Below are 22,738 nucleotides of genomic sequence, written 5' to 3' on the forward strand. Positions count from 1 at the left end.
ACCCAGAGGCAGAGGGTCGTCATGCAGCACAGCTGAGCTGAGCTGGCAGAGTCCTGCGCCCTCCGACGAGGACTCTCCACTGCTGTCCCTGTCTCCAGAATCTGCTGAGTCTCACTTGTGAGATGTGAAACACCAGGTGACAACACTACTCTATGTCCTGAAGGTCCCCCCGAGGTGTGAGTGTCTGCGCTGGTGCTGGGTGCGCTTACTTCTGCTGATGCTGCGCCCTCAGAGGTTGGAGCTTCCTCTGAGGAGTCTGGCTGCACAGCCTCTTCCTCCTCCACAGTGAGGACGGGGGCTCTGGATGGTACTGTGGGGGAGTAAAGGAAGGAGTTAGAGATGTTAATGCCAAGGTTCTTCTGGTGACTCCCAGCGAGTTGACATCTGCTGACACCTGCATCCATGCAGCATTGGTCTCAGTGGGAGGCCTCTTCCTCCCTGACCTAGGGAAGAAGACCTCCCTGTGGGCCCTAACCCCATCCAATAATGCCTGCAGTGAAGCCTCGTCGAATTTGAAGGCAGCTCGGCCTCTGCCGCTGGCAGCAGCTGGTGCAGGCTCCTCTGCCATTGTGCAAGAGTGGTTGAGAAGCCTGCAGAGGTGGAGAAGCTTGCTGGACACTTTGAAAGCACCACGAATGATGACATCATAGTGTGGGGATTTCTGACTCGAATTGGACAATTAGCAAGGCTTCCCACATGCTGGGAATTAATTGGCCACTTGAGGGAAAATTGCGTGGAGCTGGCTGACACTTTTTTATGTGTGTCAGAAACCCCACATTTGGGGAAACCCGACCATTTCCCACACAAGCCGAAAATCGGGGCCTAAGTCACACATCATCCTGACTTGGAAATATATCGCCGTTCCTTCATCGTCGCAGGGTCAAAATCCTGGAACTCCCTCCCTAACAGCACTACGGGAGTAGCTTCACCACAAGGACTGCAGCATTTCAAGAAGGCGGCTCACCACCACCTTCTCGAGGGCAATTAGGGATGGGCAATAAATGCTGGCCTTGCCAGCGAGGCCCACAACCCGTGAACGAATAATAAAAAAAAGACAGTCAGGACTGGGAACTGAATATAGTGTACCAGGTTATAAGGTCTACAGGAAGGATAGGGAATCTGGTAAAGAGGATGGAGTAGCATTAGTGATTAAGGATGAAATTACATCTATGGTAAAAGATGATATAACAAGAGGTAAGCAGGCAGTGGAGACTTTATGGGCAGAATTGTGAACTAGAAAAGGATTTAAGACAGTAGTAGCAATTGTGTATAGGCCTCCTGGTAGCAGCTATGAAGTAGCAGAGTGTACTAATACAGAGATTAGGCAAGCATGTAGTACAGGCAGAGTGGTTTTAATGGGGGATTTTAACTTCCATATAGATTGGGATAAGCAGATTAACTCATGTCAGAAAGGTTGCGAATTTCTTGAGTGTGTTCAGGATAGTTTTCTGCAACAATATGTCCCAAAACAACAAGGGGGCAGGCCATATTAGATTTGATAATGAGCAATGAGCCAGATTTAGTGAACAGCCTAATGGTGCGTGAACATTTATCTAATAGTGACCATAACATGATTGAGTTCAATGTTGTGTTTCAAAGGGAGAAATGCGAAACATCTACTAAGATTCTAGATTTAGGTAAGGCCAACTTCAATGGGATGAGACAGAAACTGTCCACAGTAAACTGGGCAAATCTGTTAATGGGTAAAATGACAGGAGGTGTTCAAAACAGAATTTAACGTGACACAGAACCAGTTTGTACCCCTACAAGGGCTCTACTTGTCAAAAAAAAAGTAATGGACAACATAAAACTAAAAGAAAAAGCGTACAAGAATGCAAAAAATAGCACAGATCCTGGTGAATGGGAAAGATCCAAAGAACAGCAAAGGGTGACAAAACAGATAGTAAGAGCTACAAAAAGGGAGTATGAAAAGAAACTTGCAAGGGTATCAAAATCAACACAAAAAACTTTTACAGTTATATTAGGAAAAAGAGGCTGGTTAAGAGCAATGTGGGCCACTTAAAAACTAACAGTGATGATACTATAAATCAAAATAAGGAAATGGGGGACATGTTAAATAATTACTTTGCGTCACTATTTACAGTAGAGGAAAAGGATAGCCCATGCCGGACATCCCAAGGAAACTAATATTGAACTGGGGACGGGGACTGGTCAAAATTAACGTAAGCAAATTAACAGTAATGAAGAAAATAATGTAAGAAGTCACACAACACCAGGTTATAGTCCAACAGCTTTATTTGAAATCACAAGCTCCGAAAGCTTGTGATTTCAAATAAAGCTGTTGGACTATAACCTGTGTTGTGTGACTTCTTACATTTGTCCACCCCAGTCCAACACCGGCATCTCCACACCATGAAGAAAATAATGGCACTAAAGAGTGACAAATCCCCAGCACCCAGATGGTTTTCATCCCAGGGTTTAAAGGAAGTAGGTGAGAACATTGCAGATGCCCTAAATATGATCTTCCAAAATTCTCTCGATTCGGGAACTGTTCCTTTTAGATTGGAAAATTGCGCACACTCCGCTAATTAAGAAAAGTGAGAGAGGGAAACCAGGGAATTATAGACCGGTTAGCTGGCCTTTATTTCTAGAGGACTAGAATACAAGGGGGTAGAAGTCATGCTACAGCTATACAAAGCCTTGGTTAGACCACACCTGGAATACTGTAATAACAACAGAAAATGCTGGAAATACTCAGCAGGCCAGGCAGCATCCGTGGAGAGAGAAACAGAGTTAACATTTCAGGTCTGGGACCCTTCATCAGAACTGGAAAAAGCTGGAGATGTAACAGATATTAAGCAGGTGCAGAGACGGGGGTGGGGGGGGGGGTGGTTTAGATGGGGAGGAAGGAATAGAAAGAACACCCTGTGCTTTTGTAAGAGGCAGGAAAGATAAAATGTTGCAAATGGGAATGGCAAAAATCATACTGCATGAAAAATGGGGGCAGGGATAATTATCTGAAATTGTTGAACTCCATGTTGAGTCCGGCAGGCAGCAAAGTGCCCAATCGAAAGATGAGGTGCTGTTCCTCGAGCTTACGTTGAGCTTCATTGGAACAATGCAATAGCCCGAGGACAGAAAGATCAGAGTGGGAATGAAGCGGTGAATTAAAGTGACAGGCGACCGGAAGCTCAGGGTCACCCTTAAGGACTGAACGGAGGTGTTCCGCAAAGCGGTTGCCCAATCTGCGTTTGGTCTCCCCAATGTAGAGGAGACCACATCGTGAGCAACGAATACAGTATACTAAATTGCAAGAAGTACAAGTAAATCGCTGTTTCACCTGGACGGGGTGTTTGGGGCCCTGGACAGTGGGAAGGGAGGAGGTAAAAGGGCATGTGTTACATCTCCTGCGCTTGCACGGGAAGGTGCCAGGTGAAGGAGAAGGGCTGTTGGGGGTGATTGAGGAGTGGACCAGGGTGTCGCGGAGGGAGCGGTCCCTTCAGAATGCTGAAAGGGGAGGTGAGGGGAAGATGTGTTTGGTGGTGGGATCACGTTGGAGGTGGCGGAAATGGTGGAGGATGATCCGTTGAATGTGGAGGCTGGTGGGGTGAAAGGTGAGGACAAGGGGAATCCTAACGTGGTTCCGGGAGGGAGGGGAAGGGGTGAGAGCAGAAGTGCGGGAAATAGAACGGACACGGTCAAGGGCCGTGTCAACCACGGTAAAAAGAGGTGAGGGAGGGGACCTGAGTAGGACTGGAACAAAGAGTGTTCCACATATCCCATGAACAGGCAGGCATAGCTAGGGCCCATGCAGGTTCCCATAGCAACACCTTTAATTTGGAGGAAGTGAGTGGAGTCAAAGGAGAAGTTGTTCAATGTGAGAACAAGTTCAGCCAGGCGGAGGAGGGTGGTCGTGGATGGGGACTGGTTGGGCCTCTGTCCAAGGAAGAAATGGAGCGCCCGAAGGCCGTCCTGGTGGGGGATGGAGGTGTAGAGGGATTGGACGTCCATTGTGAAAAGGAGACGGTTGGGGCCAGGAAACTGGAAATTGTTAAAGTGACGGAGGGCGTCGGAAGAGTCGCGAATGTAGGTGGGAAGAGACTGGACAAGGGGAGAAAAAATAGAGTCGAGATAGGAAGAGATAAGTTCCGTGGGGCAAGAACAGGCTGAAACGATTGGTCTACCAAGGCAGTCCTGTTTGTGGATCTTGGGAAGGAGGTAGAAGCGGGGTTGGGGGACTATGAGGTTGGCAGCCATGGAGGGAAGATCTCCAGAGGAGATGAGGTCAGTGACACACTTGGAAACAATGGCTTGATGTTTGCTAGTGGGGTCATGGTCCAGGCGGAGGTAGGAGGAGGTGTTGGAGAGTTGACGTTCAGCTTCCGCACGGTAGAGGTCGGTTCGCCAAACAACAACAGCACCACCCTTATCAGCAGGTTTAATGACAATGTTAGGGTTGGATCGGAGAGAACGGAGTGCTGCAAGTTCAGAGGGAGGTAGGTTGGAGTGAGTGAGGGGAGCAAAGAAATGGAGATGGCCGATGTCACGTCGGCAGTTAGCAATGAAAAGATCTAGAGAGGGTAAGAGGCCAGAGGGAGGGGTCCAAGTAGAACGAGAATTTAGAAAGCGGGAGAAAGGGTCAGCCGTGCGGGGGGAAGACTCCTGGCCAAAGAAGTGGGCACGGAGACGAAGGCGACGGAAGAAGAGCTCAGCATCGTGCCGAGCTCGAAATTCATTCAGATGGGGGCGTGAGGGGATGAAGCTCAGGCCTTTGCTGAGGACTGATTGTTCGGGGTCAGAGAGCGGAAGGTCAGAGGGGATAGTGAAAACAGGATATATTGGCCTTGGAGAGAGTGCAGCGTAGATTTATTAGAATGATACCCGGACTCCAAGGGTTAAATTACAAAGAGAGATTACACAAACTAGGGTTGTATTCCCTGGAATTTAGAAGGTTAAGCGGTGATTTGATCGAAGTTTTTAAGATATTAAGGGGAACTGATTAGGTAGATGGAGAGAAACTATTTCCACTGGTTGGGGAATCTAGGACGAGGGGACATAGCCTAAAAGTTAGAGCCAGGCCTTTCAGGAGTGAAGTTAGGAAACACTTCTACACTCAAAGGGTGGTAGAAGTTTGGAACTCTTCTGCAAACAGCAGTTGATGCTAGATCAATTGTTAATTTTAAATCTGAGAGTGATAGATTTCTGTTAACTAAAGGTATTAAGGGATATGGGGCAAAGGTGGGTGTATGGGGTTAGGTCACAGATCAGCCATGATCTCATTGAATAGCAGAACAGGCTCGAAGGGCTAAATGGCCTACTCCTGTTCCTATGTACCTTAACTCCATGTACCCGCCTTGGTTCCGTAACCCTTAATACCCTTGCCTAACAAAAATCTATCAATCTCCGTTTTGAAATTTTCAGTTGACCCCCAGCCTTAACAGCTTTTTTGGGGGAGAGTTCCAGATTTCCACTACCCTTTGTGTGAAGAAGTGCTTCCTGACGTCATCCCTGAATGGCTTGGCTCTAATTTTAATGTTATTCCCCCTTGCTCTGGACTCCCCCCACCTATCTTAAACACCTTAATTAGAACATCTCTTAATCTTCTATATTCAAGGGAATATAAACCCAGTCTATGCCACCTGTCCCCACTATTGAACCCTTTTTGCCCCGGTATCATTCTGGTGAATCTGCGCTGCACCCCCTCCAAGGCCAATGTATCTTTCCTGAGGTGCGGGGCCCAGAACTGAACACCGTGCTCCAGATGGGGTCTAACCAGAGCTTTACATAACTGTAACATAGCTTCCACCTCACTATGCTAACAGTGTATCAGCATGTGACTGTTGGGTATATTTACCTCTGGTCACAAATGTGAACAAAAGTCAGAGCGAGAATAAAACGGGGGGGAAAACTGACTCCTCCCTCCCCTCACATTAGCAGCCGGAGGAAAATATACCTGTATGTTTAACTAAGGAGCAATTGCAATGATGAAAATAAAAATGGCTCCTGTCATTTTGTCCTGCTTTGCTTGAAAGGAACTGACTGGCCCATTCGCCTGTTCTATCGGCTCGCTTCAATCAGAGGAACATGAAGCGCCAGTACGGGAGACAGTGTGAATTGCACACCGTGCACACATTGGAGCTCTTGTGGGTAACACTTTGATTTCCTCCTTACAGTAAAGATCTGGTTGGACCCCATTTAAAGTACTGCATTCAGTTCTGGCACCGCACCTCAGGAAGGATGTATTGGCCTTGGAGTGGGTGCAGTGCAGATTCACCAGAGTGATATCTGGGCTAAAAGGGTCAAATTATGAGGAGAAGTTACATAGACAAGGCTTGTATTCCCTTGAATATAGAAGATTAAGGGGTGATGTAATTGAGATGTTTAAGATGATTAAAGGAGTTGATAGGGTAGATAGCGAGAAACTATTTCTTCTGGTGGGGGAGTCCAGAACAAGGGGGCAAATGCTTAAAATTAGAACTAAGCTGTTCAGGGGTGATGACAGAAAGCACATCTTCACACAAAGTGGAAATCTGGAACTCTCTCCCCCAAAAAGCTGTCACGGCTAGGTCAGTTGAAAATTTCAAAACGAGGATTGATTTAAAAAAACATTTTAGGCAAGGGTAGTAAAGGTTATGGAACTACGGTGGGTAGATGGAGTTAAGATGCAGATCAGCCATGATCTAATTGAATGGCAGAAAAGGCTGAAGGGGCAGGATAGCCTACTCCTGTTCCTATGTTCCATTCCTTCCCAAAATAGCAGTGTAAGTGACTGGTTATCTCCCACTCACAATGTCTCAGAATGAAGCTAGCGCCGGACCAGCAAGCTCAATATGATGCAGGTATTGGTTCCAAGAATCACTGCACAGTACTATAGGGTCCAAGAATGGCATATGCCATCTGAAAGCTGCTATGTGTACAAGGTTGGAGCAACAATGTCATTCTGTCTGCTTTCAAGATTACAAGCTAGATATGGGCGAGGTAGGCCATTTTGCCCATGTCCATATCGATTTAGAAAGAACCTAAAGCACTGCCATCACACATTCAACTGTTTCTTAAAAGGTTTGAGTTTTTGTCTTCGCTCCAGAAGTCGATTCCATGTGTTGATCACTCTCTCGCTCCTAGACATTGTGTGTGAATGCATAGCAGTGCAATCTGTGCCGCTCTCGATCTTGAGATCTGCTGCAAGGCACATTCTGGGTAGAGTATTCTAAACTGTGTTGTAAATAGAATGATTTGTGCTTAGCCACGCATTAGAATCAATATCTTCCCTCTTGTGTTGATCCAGTGAGGAAATAAATCATATCAGTTGATCGGTGGTCTCAGGAGTATAAGAATTGCTGGTATTTTACTTTCACTCATGGATGAATGCCGTTGCACTGCAGTCATATTCAAGAGATCTTCCATTTATTCTTCACTTCTGCTTCTGTGAAATATTATAAATCAGGATCAGTAAGAGTTAATAAAAACAGAAAATGCTGGAAATACTCAGCAGGTCAGGCAGCATCTGTGGCAAGAGAGACAGAGTTAACGTTTCAGGTCGATGACCTTTGGTCAGAACTCTTCTGACCTGAAACATTGGCCGTAATTTTTTGAGGTAAGAGCCGGAGAGTTAGAGGTGTGGGGGGAAGTGAAAGTTGAAAAAATGTGAACCCTGACTCCAGCTCACCCACTTTACCCTTTCACTCAGGTGGGACAGGGGGCCGGCTGTCAACCCACTGCCAGGAGGCGGGTTGGCAATTTACATATGATAATGCGGCCTGAAGCCTCTACTTTAACCTGCTTTGCAGGTTTTACTGCAGGCCCCGGAATCCCGGGGCTCGGACCCCCCGGGGCCTGGAACACCCACCCCGGGATCGTGACTCTGCCCCGGGGTCAGGGATCGGACCCCACCACCCCTGGGGTCGAACCCCTCCCCCAACATCCTGGGCCCAGCACTGTTGCTGCAGCCTCCTTCTCCGAGTTCCCCACACGACTGGAAGCCAACCTGTTGATCAGGCTGACTTCCGGGTGGGGATCCCGCTCCTGACGTCGCACGCACACTGTGGAGTTAAAATTCCACAGCGTGCTGGGAAACCCGAACTTCTGGGTTTCCTGTCATCTCCCAGGTCCCCCCGCACCATGTGGGTGGGACCCGGGAAAATCCAGCCCGTTAATTATGTTTCTCTCTCCAGAGATGCTGTCTGACCTGCTGAATATTTTCAGCATTTTCTGTTTTTATTTCAGATTTCCAACATCAGCTGTATTTTGCTTTTGTATCAGTAAGTGTTAATCTGACCTCTTGTCTTATTTATTAGCTCAACAAGGTGCTCGGGGATTACACAGAGATGTGCAAGAACCAGAATGAGATACCAAACTCCAATTTGAAAGAGGTGGCGGAGCAAAACACAAGCCAGATAGCAGAATTAAAGAGCACCATATGCAAACTTCAGGAAGCTTTAGAAAGATCGGAGAAAGAACAAAGCAGCGCACAGTAAGTACTGTAAACTCAGTTGAGGTACGTAAGCAGGTCGGAATAAGAAAATGACACCTGCCTATCTAGCTTGCTCCTTGACCTGTACAGAACAAAAGTTCTTTGTAATAACAACAGAAAACGCTGGAAAAACTCAGCAGGCCAGAGCAGCATCCGTGGAGAGAGAAACGGAGTTAACGTTTCAGGTCGAAGACCCTTCGTCAGAACTGGAAAAAAAGCAGGAGGAGTGATAGATTTTAAAGCAAGTGGGGGCTGGGAAAAGGGGGAGGGGATGAAAGATGAACAAGGTTGAAGAGACAAGCAGAGATCCCGTCGAAGAGAAGAGCAGAACTTCTTCAAGCTGGGCATTCCTAGAAGAGAGGTGGCAGTGAACCAAACACTAATACGAAAGTTCTTTGTAGTTTTGTGAAATTCTTTCTTCCAAATGGCAAGACTTTGGCTAAACTTTTAACAGTGTCTCGCTAAGAAAATGTTTGTGCTGTGTAATTAATAGGCTGAGATCAATCGTTATCCTGCACTTCTCAGCCAATTAATGACACAGCAGAGACATGCCGTTACTCTAATATGGACTAAGTCAGTTAGCAGCTGCACTGTGGCGCAATCCTCTAAATACCTTGGATTCTGTGGATAGTTGCTCCCCTCTGTTTTACATACCATGTAATGATCATTGGCTTGTTGGAGAGGAAATAAATGAAGAATGATTGTGCATGTCAGTTTGGCTCAATTAGTAGCATTCTCACCTCTGGGTCAGTAGGATATGGGCTCACACCCGATGCCAAGAGAGACATTTACTGTATAAATGCAAGTCTTTAAATGTGGGGATCTTTATCCATCGAATGCAGTTTCATATCAAACTGCCACCCCTTTACACTACTGTCTGACTTGGAAGTGCTTGGAGCTTATGCTTGCAATTAGGTAAATTACTCAACTTTTCTTCTGCTAATTTGGCCAAAAGGGACTGAGAAGGTGACATCCCAGTGGCTCCGTTAATAAATGGACTGTCCAGTGTGGTACTGAGCCATACATGAAGAGGCTCACATTTCAGGTCTAATGATACACCGTCAGAACCAGAAGATCATAGAAGGATACAGCACAGAAGGAGGCCATTCGGCCCATCATGCCCGTACCGGCAAGATGTTACAGGTTTACCTAGAACATTCTCCGATTCTGACAAAGTCATAAGACCTGAAACGTTCACTTTTTTCCTTTCTCCAGCGATGCTACATGACCTGCTGAGTGTTTCCAGCATTTTCTGTTTTTTTTATTTCAGATTTCCAGTATCTGCATTATTTTGCTTTTTAAATGAAGAGGTTCCCAGGTTCAATTCTCGGTCTGTGTTGAGCTAACTGGGGACACTACAATTAGTCTCAGTGCCCCTAGACCAGTGAAGGTGCAATTCAGTCAGCATTCCTGCACCTGATCACTATCGCTGCTAGGAAGTGCACACAGAAGGGAGAAAACTGGAGAAGCTAAAATAAAAATACAGCACATCTCTTCCTGTGGCAAAAGTGCCAATGTCAGATGAACATTACACTAATACAAAGGGAAAATACTGCGGATGCTGGAATTCTGAAATATAAACAGAAAATGCTGGAAACACTCAGCAGGTCAGGCAGCATCTGTGGAGAGAGAAACAGTTAACGTTTCAGGTCGGTGACCTTTCACCAGAACTGGAAAATGTTAGAGATGTAACAGGTTTTAAGCAAGTACAAAGGCAGGGTAAGGGTGGGCGGGGGGGAGGCGGGTGAAGAGCAAAAGGGAAGGTCTGTGACATGGTGGAAAGCGGGAATGATTAAATGACAAAAGGGATGATGGTGCAAGGTGAAAAGAGATGGTAATGGGACAAGTAAAGAAACAAAAGATGGGTCTAGTAGAGCTGTAAATGGCAACAGCAGAATCATTACCAGCACCTGCTGTCCAAAAAAATGGGAGCAGTGGTTATGATCTGAAATTGTTGAATTCAGTGCTGAATCCGGAAGGCTGTAAAGTGCCTAATTGTAAGATGAGGTGCTGTTCTTCAAGCTTCTGTTGAGCTTCATTGGAACATTGTAGGAGGCCAAGGACATTACACTAACCTTTTCTCCATAACATTCCGTTCCTCAGCAACCTGATGACTGACTCTTCCAGCAAAAGACTAGAATGTATGCAGCAGCAGCTCAGTGCATTGCTAAAGGAAAACCAACAGCTGAAACAGGAGAATATTATTTTCCGGCAACAGTTCTGTAGCAACCAGCAGGGCAGCCAGATTATGAACCAGGAAACTGCCACCATACGGCAACAGCTCATCTCCAGCCAGCAGGAGTTCAAGCTTCTAACACAGGAAAACAGTACCATACGGCAACAGCTGGCAAACAGCCAACAGGAGAACCAGTGCCTGAACCAAGAAGTGTGCCAAATACAGAAACAGATGAATGACCTAATTCACTCCAAAGAAAAAGTGGAAGACAACATTAATCAGGTAGATTACACTGTAAATGTCCTGTTCTGTCAATGTAGACAAGGGTCATGAGGATATTTCAGACCATGATCTTGGAGCTTCCCGTCTTACGGCAAAAGCTTTATTTGTGGGGTGAAGGAGCAGGTGGGAAAGCCCTTGCAAGGTGCAAGTAAAGCCAACAGACCTTGAAGCAGATTCCAGGACTCGTATTTGGTTTCAGAGTTGCCAAGAAGGCCCAAGCCTCAACTCTAAGCTGAACTCCTTTTATGGATATAGAACTGTCTTTTCTGAAAAAAGTTGAATGCCATGACTAGTGTCCAAACAAAGACCTCTATGTAAGAGAATCCATACAACCAGTCACTGCAGGAAACTTTCGTTTATCCGGAGGTTAAATGTCCGGAAAGCTCTATCCACCGGCAAAATTCAGGAGTCGGTTCAGATAAGTTTTTTTTCTTTTTGTTGCTTTTTTTCTACAGTCGTGGCTCTGCAAGGTCTAGCTGAAGCTGTTGCTTAGCTACAGAGACGCTTGCAAGCTACGCCGACTGTTTTGAAGCTGTTGAGCAACAGGGTTTGTTGCTTCACACGGAGCTCAGAAGCTCCGTATGTTTTAACATTAGCGCTGGTTTCTACGGCAGTTTTGATGGGACGGCACCAGCTCGGTCCCGTCAGTGCCGGATACCAGAAAGTTTCCTGTATATAACTTCCTCCAGCTTCATGTCACTCCAAGGGCCAGCTTGGAAATGTAATGTCTGTAAACACAAATGACCATATGTTAGTTGAGGAGGATACTTACCTTTTCTGAATTTCAATTCTCATACAGAACACCAATGGGGAGAATTACGTGGGTGATGTTCCATTATTAAAGCACCGTTCTTTTGACTCTCCTTTTCAGTCCCCACCAATAATGGGTTTTTAGCTTCTAAAATTCTCTTAAAGCCATCAAATGATTCATAATAACACATACACATTCCCTTTTTTTCCCTATCGGATGATCTGCCCCCTCAGGTTTGATGTAATCTGCAAAAATTTAAATAATTTACACTGAATTTCCAAACCTATATCTCCCCAACCTAACATCACTGCCCAAACCGGGACCTGCTGCTTGCTGTCTTTTAGTCCATTCCATATTCATCTCTCACATTTTACCTAGGATACCCGCTGCTTGTTTAGCAGCCTTTCATGTGGAATTTTATTGAAAACTTTCTGCATGGATATACGATACTCATAGGGTTTTCCAACATCCACATGGCATTCTACTTATTTCTTCTCTAGTGAATACTTCTGGGAGGTAATCATTCAGTATGCTAATTTAGTTCATCCTCAGTTTCAACCTCATTTGCTACCTTAAAGATACTTGTTTGGTAACCCTTGCTACGATAATAATAGAAGAGTTTCTTAGTGTTGTGTTTGGTTTCTTTATCTGTGCTCATTTCTACTTCCCTCTTTGCTCCTTTTTGCATATTTTGGAGGTTCATTCATTTTTCTAGTTGTTTCCTTCAGCTTTCTCCCGACAGGTTTTTTAAAGTTTGATTTCACTTACTTCTTTTTGCATTATCTTATTAATCAATTTAGGGTCATATATTTCTTTAATCTGTTGTTACTAATCATTGGTATGTACTTAATCTGCCTGCTCAGTGGTATTTTTTTAACACTCGTTTTCTGGGATCTGGGTGTCGCTGGCAAGGCCAGCATTTATTGCCCATCCCTAATTGCCCTTGAGAAGGTGGTGGTGAGCCGTCTTCTTGAACCACTGCAGTCCCTGTGGTGAAGGTACTCCCACAGTGCTGTTAGGTAGTGAGTTCCAGGATTTTGACCCAGCGATAATGAAGGATCGGCGATATACTTCTAAGTCAGGATAGTGTGTGACTTGCAGGGGAACTTGGAGGTGATGGTGTTCCCATGCGCCTGCTGCCCTTGTCCTTCTAGGTGGAAGAGGTTGCGGGTTTGGGAGGTGCTGCCGAAGAAGCCTTGGCGAGTTGCTGCAGTGCATCTTGTAGAGGGTACACACTGCAGCCACGGTACGCCGGTGGTTGAGGGAGTGAATGTTTAAGGTGGTGGATGGGGTGCCAATCAAGCGGGCTGCGTTGTCCTGGGTGGTGTCGAGCTTCTTGAGTGTTGTTGGAGCTGCACTCATCCAGGCAAGTGGAGAGTATTCCATCACACTCCTTACTTGTGCCTTGTAGATGGTGGAAAGGCTTTGGGGAGTCAGGAGGTGAGACACTCGCTGCAGAATACCTAGCCTCTGACCTGCTCTTGTTGCCACAGTATTTATGTGGCTGGTCCAGTTAAGTTTCTGGCCAATGGTGACCCCCCAGGATGTTGATGGTAGGGGATTCGGCGATGGTAATGCCGTTGAATATCATAGGGAGGTGGTTAGACTCTCGCTTGTTGGAGATAGTCATTGCCTGGCACTTCTGTGGCGCGAATGTTACCTGCCACTTATCAGCCCAAGCCTGAACGTCGTCCAGGTCTTGTTGCATGCGGGCATGGACTGCTTCATTATCTGAGGAGTGGATGGTCATCAGCGAACATCCCCATTTCTGCCTTATGTTGGAGGGAAGGTCATTGATGAAGTAGCTGAAGATGGTTGGGCCTAGGACACTGACCTGAGGAACTCCTGCAGCGATGTCCTGGGGCTGTGATGATTGACCTTCAACCACCACAACCATCTTCCTTTGTGCTAGGTATGACTCCAGCCAGTGGAGCGTTTTCCCCCCGATTCCCATTGACTTCAGTTTTACTAGAGCTCCTTGATGCCTCAGTAGTTCAAATGTTGCCTTGATGTCAAGGGCAGTCACTCTCCCCTCACCTCTGGAATTCAGCTTCTTTGTCCATGTTTGGACCAAGGCTGTAATGAGGTCGGGAGCCAAGTGGTCTTGGCAGAACCCAAACTGGGCATCAGTGAGCAGGTTATTGGTGAGTAAGTGCTGCTTGATGGCACTGTCGATGACACCTTCCATCACTTTGCTGATGATTGAGAGTAGACTGATGCGGCAGTAATTGGCCAGGTTGGATTTGTCCTGCTTTTTGTGGACAGGAGATACCTGGGCAGTTTTCCACATTGCCGGATAGATGTCAGTGTTGTAGCTGTACTGAAACAGCTTGTCCAGATGCGCAGCTAGTCCTGGAGCACAAGTCTTCAGCACGATAGCCGCGATGCTGTCGGGGCCCATAGCCTTTGCTGTATCCAGTGCGCTCAGCCGTTTCTTGATATCACGTGGAGTGAATCGAATTGGCTCAAGACTGGTTTCTGTGGTGGTGGGAACCTCAGGAGGAGGCCGATATGGATCATCCGCTCAGCACTTCTGGCTGAATATGGTTGCAAACGCTTCAGCCTTGTCTTTTGCACTCATGTGCTGGGCTCCACCATCATTGAGGATGGGGATATTCATGGAGCCTCCTCCTCCCGTTAGTTGTTTAATGGTCCACCACCATTCACGACTGGATGTGGCAGGACTGCAGAGCTTTGATCTGATCTGTTGTTTGTGGGATCGCTTAGCCCTGTCTATAGCATGCTGCTTCCGCTTTTTAGCATGCATGTAGTCCTGTGTTGCAGCTTCCCCAGGTTGACACCTCATTTTTAGGTACGCCTGGTACTGCTCCTGACTTGCTCTTCTACACTCCTTATTGAACCAGGGTTGGTCCCCTGGCTTGATGGTAATGGTAGAGTGAGGGATGTGTCGGGCCATGAGGTTACAGATTGTGGTGGAGTACAATTCTACTGCTGCTGATGGCCCACAGTGTAAAGTATGTGTCTATACTTAATCCAATAATGAAGAGACAGCTTGGAAAATTCAACGTAGGTCTTTACTTAATACCAACAGGTGGGAACTGAGGGGAGATCAGTACCCACAGTACTATTTATACCCCTATGGCCAGGAGTGGTACTATGGTATCACTACGCCCTACAAAGTAGTGCCGCCCTGGCCATAGGTTTAAAGTAACATACATATTACATACACAACATTCCTCCCCTTTTAATTAAAACGTACCCGTGCAATTAAGTCAACAGATGCACCATAACTAGGGCTAATAACATTTGGTAACACAATGGCCCAGAAATTCCAGAACGGGGCTTGCAGCGCGTGCAAGCCCCGTATTTACACTTACCCCGCGCTACTGACGATCAGCTCCAGGGACGCCTGGACTTGGTGAATGAAAAAGAAGAATCCCGGGCAGCGTATGACGTCACGCCGCCCAGGAGTGCAGCCAGCGCGAAGCCAGGAGCGTGCAGTGTAAGTGAGACACGCCCCTTGAGGTCTCAGTTTCACTGGACACACCCCCAATGTTTCTGTCAAGCTGCTAAGGATTTTTACATGCAAAGCAGCAGTTTAAATAGGTTTTTGGAAGTTTTTTGAAGATTTTGGTAACTTTTATAAACTTTTTTAAATGTTTACATTATTTTGAGTAATCTGAAGTAGTTTTAAAGAGAATTAAAGCAATTTAAAGACTTTTAAAAGCCCTAAAAGAATTTTTTAAATTCCATTTATTTATTTAGCAATGTCGTCGTCATACGTGTCTTCACACTGTTCCCTTTGGGGAACTGTATGAAGTGGTGGAAGGATTTATGGCCGTGATTAACGCTCATTCCGTGACCGTAACCATCTTTGAACCAGCCATTAGGGCGGTTAGTCCTATGGCGGGAGGGTTTTACGGGCTCCCACAAGCTATACAAGGAGGAGGGGCCACCCACACCCACGGACGCAAATATCCCACTGGATGTCAACCCAGAATTTAGAGCCGGAGCTCCGACTCCACTTGCCGGGACTGTCTGGAGCGGGGTTTGAAACCCTACCCTGGTCTGGCCCAGCGGCGGGGATCCTACCGCTATGACAAAGGCCCAATCCAATTAGCAACGTGAAATGGCAGCATAGGGCTCCAGTCACGGGGAGGGAAAAGGCGCAGGAAACGTATGGGTGTCACCTTTTGTGCGGAGTGGGCCTTTTGCGTAGCAGTAAGCATCCCCGCCGCTGGGCCAGAAGGAGTAGGGTTTTGAACCCCACTCCAGACAGTCCCGGCAAGTGGAGTCGGAGTTCCAACTTTAAATTCTGGGTAGACATCCAGCGGGATACTTGCGTCCGTGGGTGTTGGTGGCCCCCCCCCCCTCAGATGGGTTGTGGGAGCCCGTAAAACCCTCCCGCCATAGGACTAACCACCCTAATGGCTGGTTCAAAGATGGTTACGGTCACGGAATGAGCATTAATCACGGCCATAAATCCTTCCACCACTTCATACAGTTCCCCAAAGGGAACAGTGTGAGGATACGTACGATGATGACCTCTTGCGCAATGCACCTCCTTGGACCCTCAGTCGCAGATGCGAGGGGGCAAGTCGTGCAATTGTTAAATTTTTCATTTTATTGACATGTAAAATGTTGGCCCAGTAATTCCCTTCCAACTGCGCGAGTACGGTCGGGGTACTTACGCATCTGGCCGGATGAAATGCCGGTTTTCAGCATGCACAGTGCTTTTGGGGAAAACCGGCATTTCCTGTCCTCTGAACGAAGGGGTTCAGAGGCAGAACGCGTGCGACTGCACAGGCAGCGCGTGCGCAGTATAATTCGCCGCTTTCATTACTGCTTTCAGTGAGGTCAAGTCCTTACAACTTACACATGAAAAAAGCATGGGTACAGTTGCTCCAGAGGCTGCGGAGGAAGATATTTCTTATCGTGGAGCTTCTGAAAGTATGTATGTCTGTATATATTCCTTTGCGTGTTATGTATATATTCCTTTACTTATGTGTATGAATGTATTATTTAATTATGACTTTCAGAGAAAGTAACTTATTTGAAAATCATAATTAAAAACATACATTCATACACATTAGTAAAGGAATATAAAACATACATACATATACGTAAAGGAATATATGTGGACATACATACATAACTCATTCTCACATTCCATTCACACAGCCACAATTGCTCCTTCTACCTACCGTTCTGAAAACCCTTTTTAAAAAAATAAAAAAAAATTTAACTTTAAAACTTACTTAAAATTTCTTAAAATAACTTCCCTCCCTTTCCCAAACAAAAATATTGCATTTCAGAAGCTCCACGATAAAATGTATCTTCCTCCGCAGCCAATGAACCACTTTACACTTGCTTTTTTCAAGTGTAACTTCTGAGGACTTACCCTCACGGATTTCATGAATGAAATCTACGAAGTTCACTGCGCAAGCGCTGCCTGTGCAGTCGCACGCGCTCGAGGTCTGGAAATGCCGGCGTTCCCCGCATGCGCTGTTCATGCTGAACGCCGGCATTTCCAACGGCCAGATGCGTGAGTACCCCGAGCGCACTCACGCCTTTGGCCGCGAATTTCTGGCCCAATATACATAACATATTTACATCAGAGTTGTCTACCTATATATATATATAAAAAGAAACATGTTATAGATTCAGTCTCTGAGGAGGCCTCCTGTCTCGACTAGGATAACGTCTTTCTCTAGTCGGTCTCGGTGTAGGCGGCGGTACTTCCGTCACCACTTCATCGCTGGAGTCGTCGGTGTCTGATGGCACATCCTGTGCCGTGGAGATCACTGGAGTGCTGAACTCCTCGCAATCCTGAGACCTCTGTAACGACGAGCTGGGCCGTGATTCCGCTGTAGCAATGTGCTGAGACGTTTGAGGTAGTGAATCAGTTGGGTTTCTGGACTCCACAAGTTGATCAGCATGTCGTCTGATTATGCCGTCCCCTGTATCCACTGTGTACATCAAAGGTCCCTGGCGGGCCTTTATCGTACCAGACCGCCACTTTTCATTTCTATAATCACGGGCCAACACTTGCTGCCCCACCTCGAAGCTCCGTGTCTGTCTGTCAGGAGCCCTACGAAATACTCGGTTTTCCACATCTCTCCGGATGTTTGGTCTGAGCAATTCAAGGCGAGACCTTAACCTTCTATTAAAGAACATGACGGCGGGGGCCTGGTTGGTCACCGTATGTGCAGCATTACGGTACGCGAATAGGAAATTGTCCACCTTGTGTTGTAGTGGCAACCTTTCCTCCCCCATCGCCTTGATGGCCTTTTTAAAAGTCTGTACAAAGCGCTCTGCCATCCCATTTGTAGACGGATGATATGGTGCGGACGTATAATGTCGCACTCCATTCCTTTTTAGGAATGCTTGAAATTCTTCTGCCACAAATTGTGGCCCATTGTCCGAACAGACTTGCTCGGGCACCCCGTTTCGGGCAAAAATGGTCCTTAAGACTGCGACCGTCTTTTCGGCTGTCGTTGATGACATCTTTATGACCACCGGCCATTTTGAGTGGGCGTCCACTACAATAAGGAACATCGCATCCAGGAAGGGCCCAGCGAAGTCCACGTGGATCCTTTGCCACGGCGTTGAGGGCCACTCCCACGGATGTAGTGGGGCTTGGGGTGGTACGTTCTGTACCATCTGGCACCCTTGGCACGCTTTTGCTACTTCCTCAATGTCCCTGTCAATGCCGGGCCACCAGACGTAGGCTCTGGCGAGGCTTTTCATTTTGACACCCCCCAGATGACCTTCGTGTAAGCCCCGCAACACTTTATGTTGTAATTTTTGAGGGACCACCACCCTGGCTCCGCACATCAATGTGCCCCGGCAGACGGACAACTGGTCCTTCCTTGCCGAAAACGCCGGCAATGATGCGTCACCCTGCGCCGGCCAGCCTTTCACGGTCAATTCGTAAACCCTTGCCAGTGTCGGGTCGTTCTGTGTTTCCCGCTCAATACATTGGCTGGTGATGAGCAAGTGTTCCATAACAGCCGTATGATATATTTCCACGGGGTCCTGTACTATCTCTTCGATCTCGGCAGGCAATGGTAGCCGCGACAGGCCATCCGCATTGCCATGCTGTTTGGTACCCTTATATTCGATAAGGTACTGGTGTGCGCCTAAGAACAGTGACCATCTCTGTAGCCTTTGGGCCGTCATCAGGGGCACCCCTTTTGTTGGATTAAATATCGACACCAACGGTTGATGATCCGTCAGTAGTGTGAAACGTTGCCCATGTAGGTAGTGGTGGAATTTCTTTACACCCCACACCAGACTGAGGGCCTCCCTGTCGATTTGCGCATAGTTTCTTTCGGCTGTAGTTAACGACCTTGAGGCAAATGCTATTGGCCTCTCCGTCCCATTGGGAAATTTGTGTGACAACACTGCCCCTATACCATACGGGGAGGCGTCACATGCCAACCTCATTGGCATTTTTGGGTCAAAGTGTGCGAGCACTTCCTTTGATGTAATGAGTTGTTTACCCTTTTTAAAAGCAGCCTCACACGCTTCGTCCCAATTCCAGGAGACTCCCCTTTGCAGCAATGAATTTAGTGGATGTAAAATGGACGATAAGTTCGGGAGGAACTTATGGTAATAGTTTATAAGGCCTAAGAATGATCGTAACTGAGATACATTCTCAGGGGGCGGGGCCTTCACTACTGCCTCGATCTTTTCCGGGGACTTATGCAGGCCTTCCTTGTCTATAATGTGACCACAGTATGAGATACGTTCCTGGAAAAACTCACATTTCTGCTTGTTCGCCCTGAGTCCGTATTGTTGTAACCGCAGAAGTACTCGCTCCAGGTTAGCGAGGTGGTCGTTATCCATTTGTCCTGTCACCAGGATGTCATCCAGGTAGCATTGCGTTCCTGGAATGCCCTGTAAGACCTGTTCCATGGTCCTCTGCCATATTGCCGGGGCGGACGCCACACCAAATACCAGGCGATTGTACTGGTACAATTCCTTGTGTGTGTTAATCGTTAGGAGCTTTTTCGAGTCCTGTTCCATCTCCATCTGTAAATAAGCTTGACAAAGGTCAATCTTCGTAAAGTGTCTACCCCCAGCTAACGATGCGAATATGTCCTCTATCCGCGGCAGCGGATACTGTACCGTGTGCAGGACTGGGTTAATAGTTATCTTAAAATCCCCGCAAATGCGAACCTTCTTTGGTTCCCCCGGTGTGTTATTTGCAGATTTCTTTATAACTGGGACGATGGGCGTGGCCCACTCACTCCACTCAATCTTTGTAAGGACACCTGCACTCTCTAAGGCATCCAGTTCTGCTTCCACAGCTGGCCGAATGGCGTAAGGCACCGGTCTGGCCTTACAAAACTTGGGGTTTGCGTCTTGAGCAATAGTTATTTTTGCTCTAATGTCCTTTAAGGTCCCCAGCCCTTGTTGGAACACCTCTGGCGTTTTTGCCAATATTTTCGACAGCCTGCTTGTAATGGTTGTATCATCCTTGGTGGTCTCAACTTTTAACTTGTGTATCGACTTCCAGTCGAAATGGATTTTTCTTATCCATTCCCTACCCAAAAGTGGTGGTCCACCGTTTGGTAGGACGTATAAATAAAGTCCTGGCACTTTTCTGCCGTTGTATTTAACTGTTACTTGCATTTTTCCCTTCGGGTAAACTTTTTGTCCCGTATATGTTTTTAATTTAATTTCCGTATCCTTTAAGGGAATGCGTTTGAACAGCCTGTTATAATCTTGTTCATTAATTACTGATAGGGCTGAACCCGTGTCCAGCTCCATATTAACTTCGACGCCTGCTACCTTCATTTTAACCCACATTGTGCTGTGGTCCTCCGTTTTGTCTACACCATATAACTTGAGACATCCCAGACCTTTAGGCTCTGCTTTTGTGCCTTCCTGTGACTCGTCTGAGCTACTGTCAGACATCTTATGTATTTTTGTCCTTGCCTTGGTACTGCTCGGACTGCCCCCACTATTGGGTTTCGTACCCGACCGACAAACTTTCGCTATATGCCCCTTTTTCCCACACTGCCGGCATATTTTATCACGAAACCAACAATTACTTTGGTCGTGGGTGGTTTTGCCACAACGGTAGCATTTACCTTTGTGAAATGTCACCTCATGGGTGTCATAGCAGGTTGTGTTTTGTCGCATTTGAGCAGCACCCTGTGCTGCTGCTTCATGGGACGATGCTATTTCAATCGCCTGATCTAGGCTGAGCTGTTTCTTGGCTAGCAACCGTTTTCGTGTACTCTCATTTAACATGCCACAGACAAATCTGTCTCTGATCGCGTCCGCCAAAAAGGCTCCAAACTGGCAATGTTTGGACAACCTTCTGAGCTCAGCCAAATAGGCTGCCTGCGACTCAACATTCCTTTGGTCGCGTCTGTAGAAGCGGTACCTTTCCGCTATAAATGGTGGCTTAGGGTTTAAATGTTCCCTTAACGTATCAACAATTTGGGCATACTTTTTGTCTGCTGGCTTTTCTGGAGTAAGAAGATTCCTCAGCAGACCGTATGTTTTTGCCCCCATAAAATTTAATAAGGTTGCTGCCTTTTCGTCATCTTTCACCTTGTGTACTATGCAATAAAGTTCATGCCTTTCGACATAGGCATCCCACTCTTCTGTGTCCTCAACAAATTCTGACAACCAACCTTCTTTAGACATTTTAAACTGCTGAAGAGCTTTTCCCGCCTTTGTCCACTAGATGGCGTTTTTTTAATTTTTTAAAAAATTTTAAACTGCTGAAGAGAAAAAACTTTTCCCCTTTGTCCACTAGATGGCGTTTTTCCCGCCTTTTCTCCTGCTGCTGCTAACGACCTCTCTCCAGCGTCGTTATTTTTGGCCCTTGCAGCTCCCGTTATTGCCACCGCCGCTATTAACAACGACCTTCCCCTCTCGTGGCTTGCTAGTCCTCGTGGCTCCGTTTGTTCCCCAGATCGCCTGCCCGTTCTGGCCCTTGCAGCTCCCGTTCCCCGGGAAGGATTTCAGTTTACCTGGCCCTGGGTGGACTTTTACCCCGTGGCTGGAGCGCCCGTTCAGCCTCTTCTCTCAGCTGCTGCAGCTTCTGTTGGAACCCTCTCTCTCTCTCTCTCTTGCTGCTGCTCCTCCCGAACCCGGAGTGCTGGGCGGCCTCCTTCGGTCGACGCTGGACTCTGCAGGCTGGCTGGTAAGAAGCCTCTCTCCTTCTCTCTCCGTACTGCTGCCGTTCCTTTGTTGCACCGTGTACTGGTGAGTTCGAACCTTACTCGTCGCCAGTGTAAAGTATGTGTCTATACTTAATCCAATAATGAAGAGACAGCTTGGAAGATTCAACGTAGGTCTTTACTTAATACCAACAGGCGGGAACTGAGGGGAGATCAGTACCCACAGTACTATTTATACCCCTATGGCCAGGAGTGGTACTATGGTATCACTACGCCCTACAAAGTAGTGCCACCCTGGCCATAGGTTTAAAGTAACATACATATTACATACACAACACACAGCACCTCATGGATGCCGAGTTTTGAGCTGCTAAATCTGTTCTGAATCTGTCCCATTTAGAACGGTGATAGTGCCACACAACACGATGGAGGGTGTCCTCAGTGTGAAGACGGGACTTCGTCTCCACAATGACTGTGCGGTGGTCACTGCTACCAATACTGTCATGGACAGATGCATCTGTGATAGGTAGGTTGGTGAGGACGAGGTCAAGTAGGTTTTTCCCTCGTGTTGGTTCTCTCACCACCTGTCGCAGGCCCAGACTGGCAGCTATGTCCTTCAGGACTTGGTCAGTAGTGGTGCTACCGAGCCACTCTTGGTGATGGACATTGAAGTCCCCCACCCAGAGTACATTCTGTGCCCTTGCTACTCAGTGCTTCTTTCAAGTTCAACATGGAGAAGTACTGATTCATCAGCTGAGGGAGGACGGTAGGTGGTAATCAGCAGGAGGTTTCCTTGCCCATGCTTGACCTGAAGCCATGAGACTTCATGGGGTCCGGAGTCAATGTTGAGGACTCCCAGGAGGACTCCCACTCCTTCCCAACTGTATACCACTGTGCTGCCACCCCTGGTGGGTCTGTCGTGCCGGTGGGACAGGACGTACCCAGGGATAGTGATGGAGGGAGTTTGGGACATTGGCTGAAAGGTATGACTT

General features: G+C 47.1%; 1 protein-coding gene across 4 annotated transcripts in view; it reads left to right on the plus strand.

The window, feature by feature from the left end:
* The window catches only part of ccdc30 (coiled-coil domain containing 30), a 203,826-nt gene that overhangs the window by 92,186 nt on the left and 88,902 nt on the right, over positions 1–22,738 (plus strand). For all 4 annotated transcript variants that reach the window (XM_085966952.1, XM_085966949.1, XM_085966950.1 and 1 more), the window contains 2 exons: positions 8,256–8,431; positions 10,535–10,889. In XM_085966952.1, coding sequence (XP_085823078.1) covers positions 8,256–8,431; positions 10,535–10,889 — 531 coding nt within the window. The remainder of the gene's footprint in view (positions 1–8,255; positions 8,432–10,534; positions 10,890–22,738) is intronic.

This window comes from Somniosus microcephalus, chromosome 25, assembly GCF_052327205.1.
Source record: "Somniosus microcephalus isolate GS21.2 chromosome 25, FLI_Smic_1.0, whole genome shotgun sequence".
Lineage (NCBI taxonomy): Eukaryota > Metazoa > Chordata > Chondrichthyes > Squaliformes > Somniosidae > Somniosus > Somniosus microcephalus.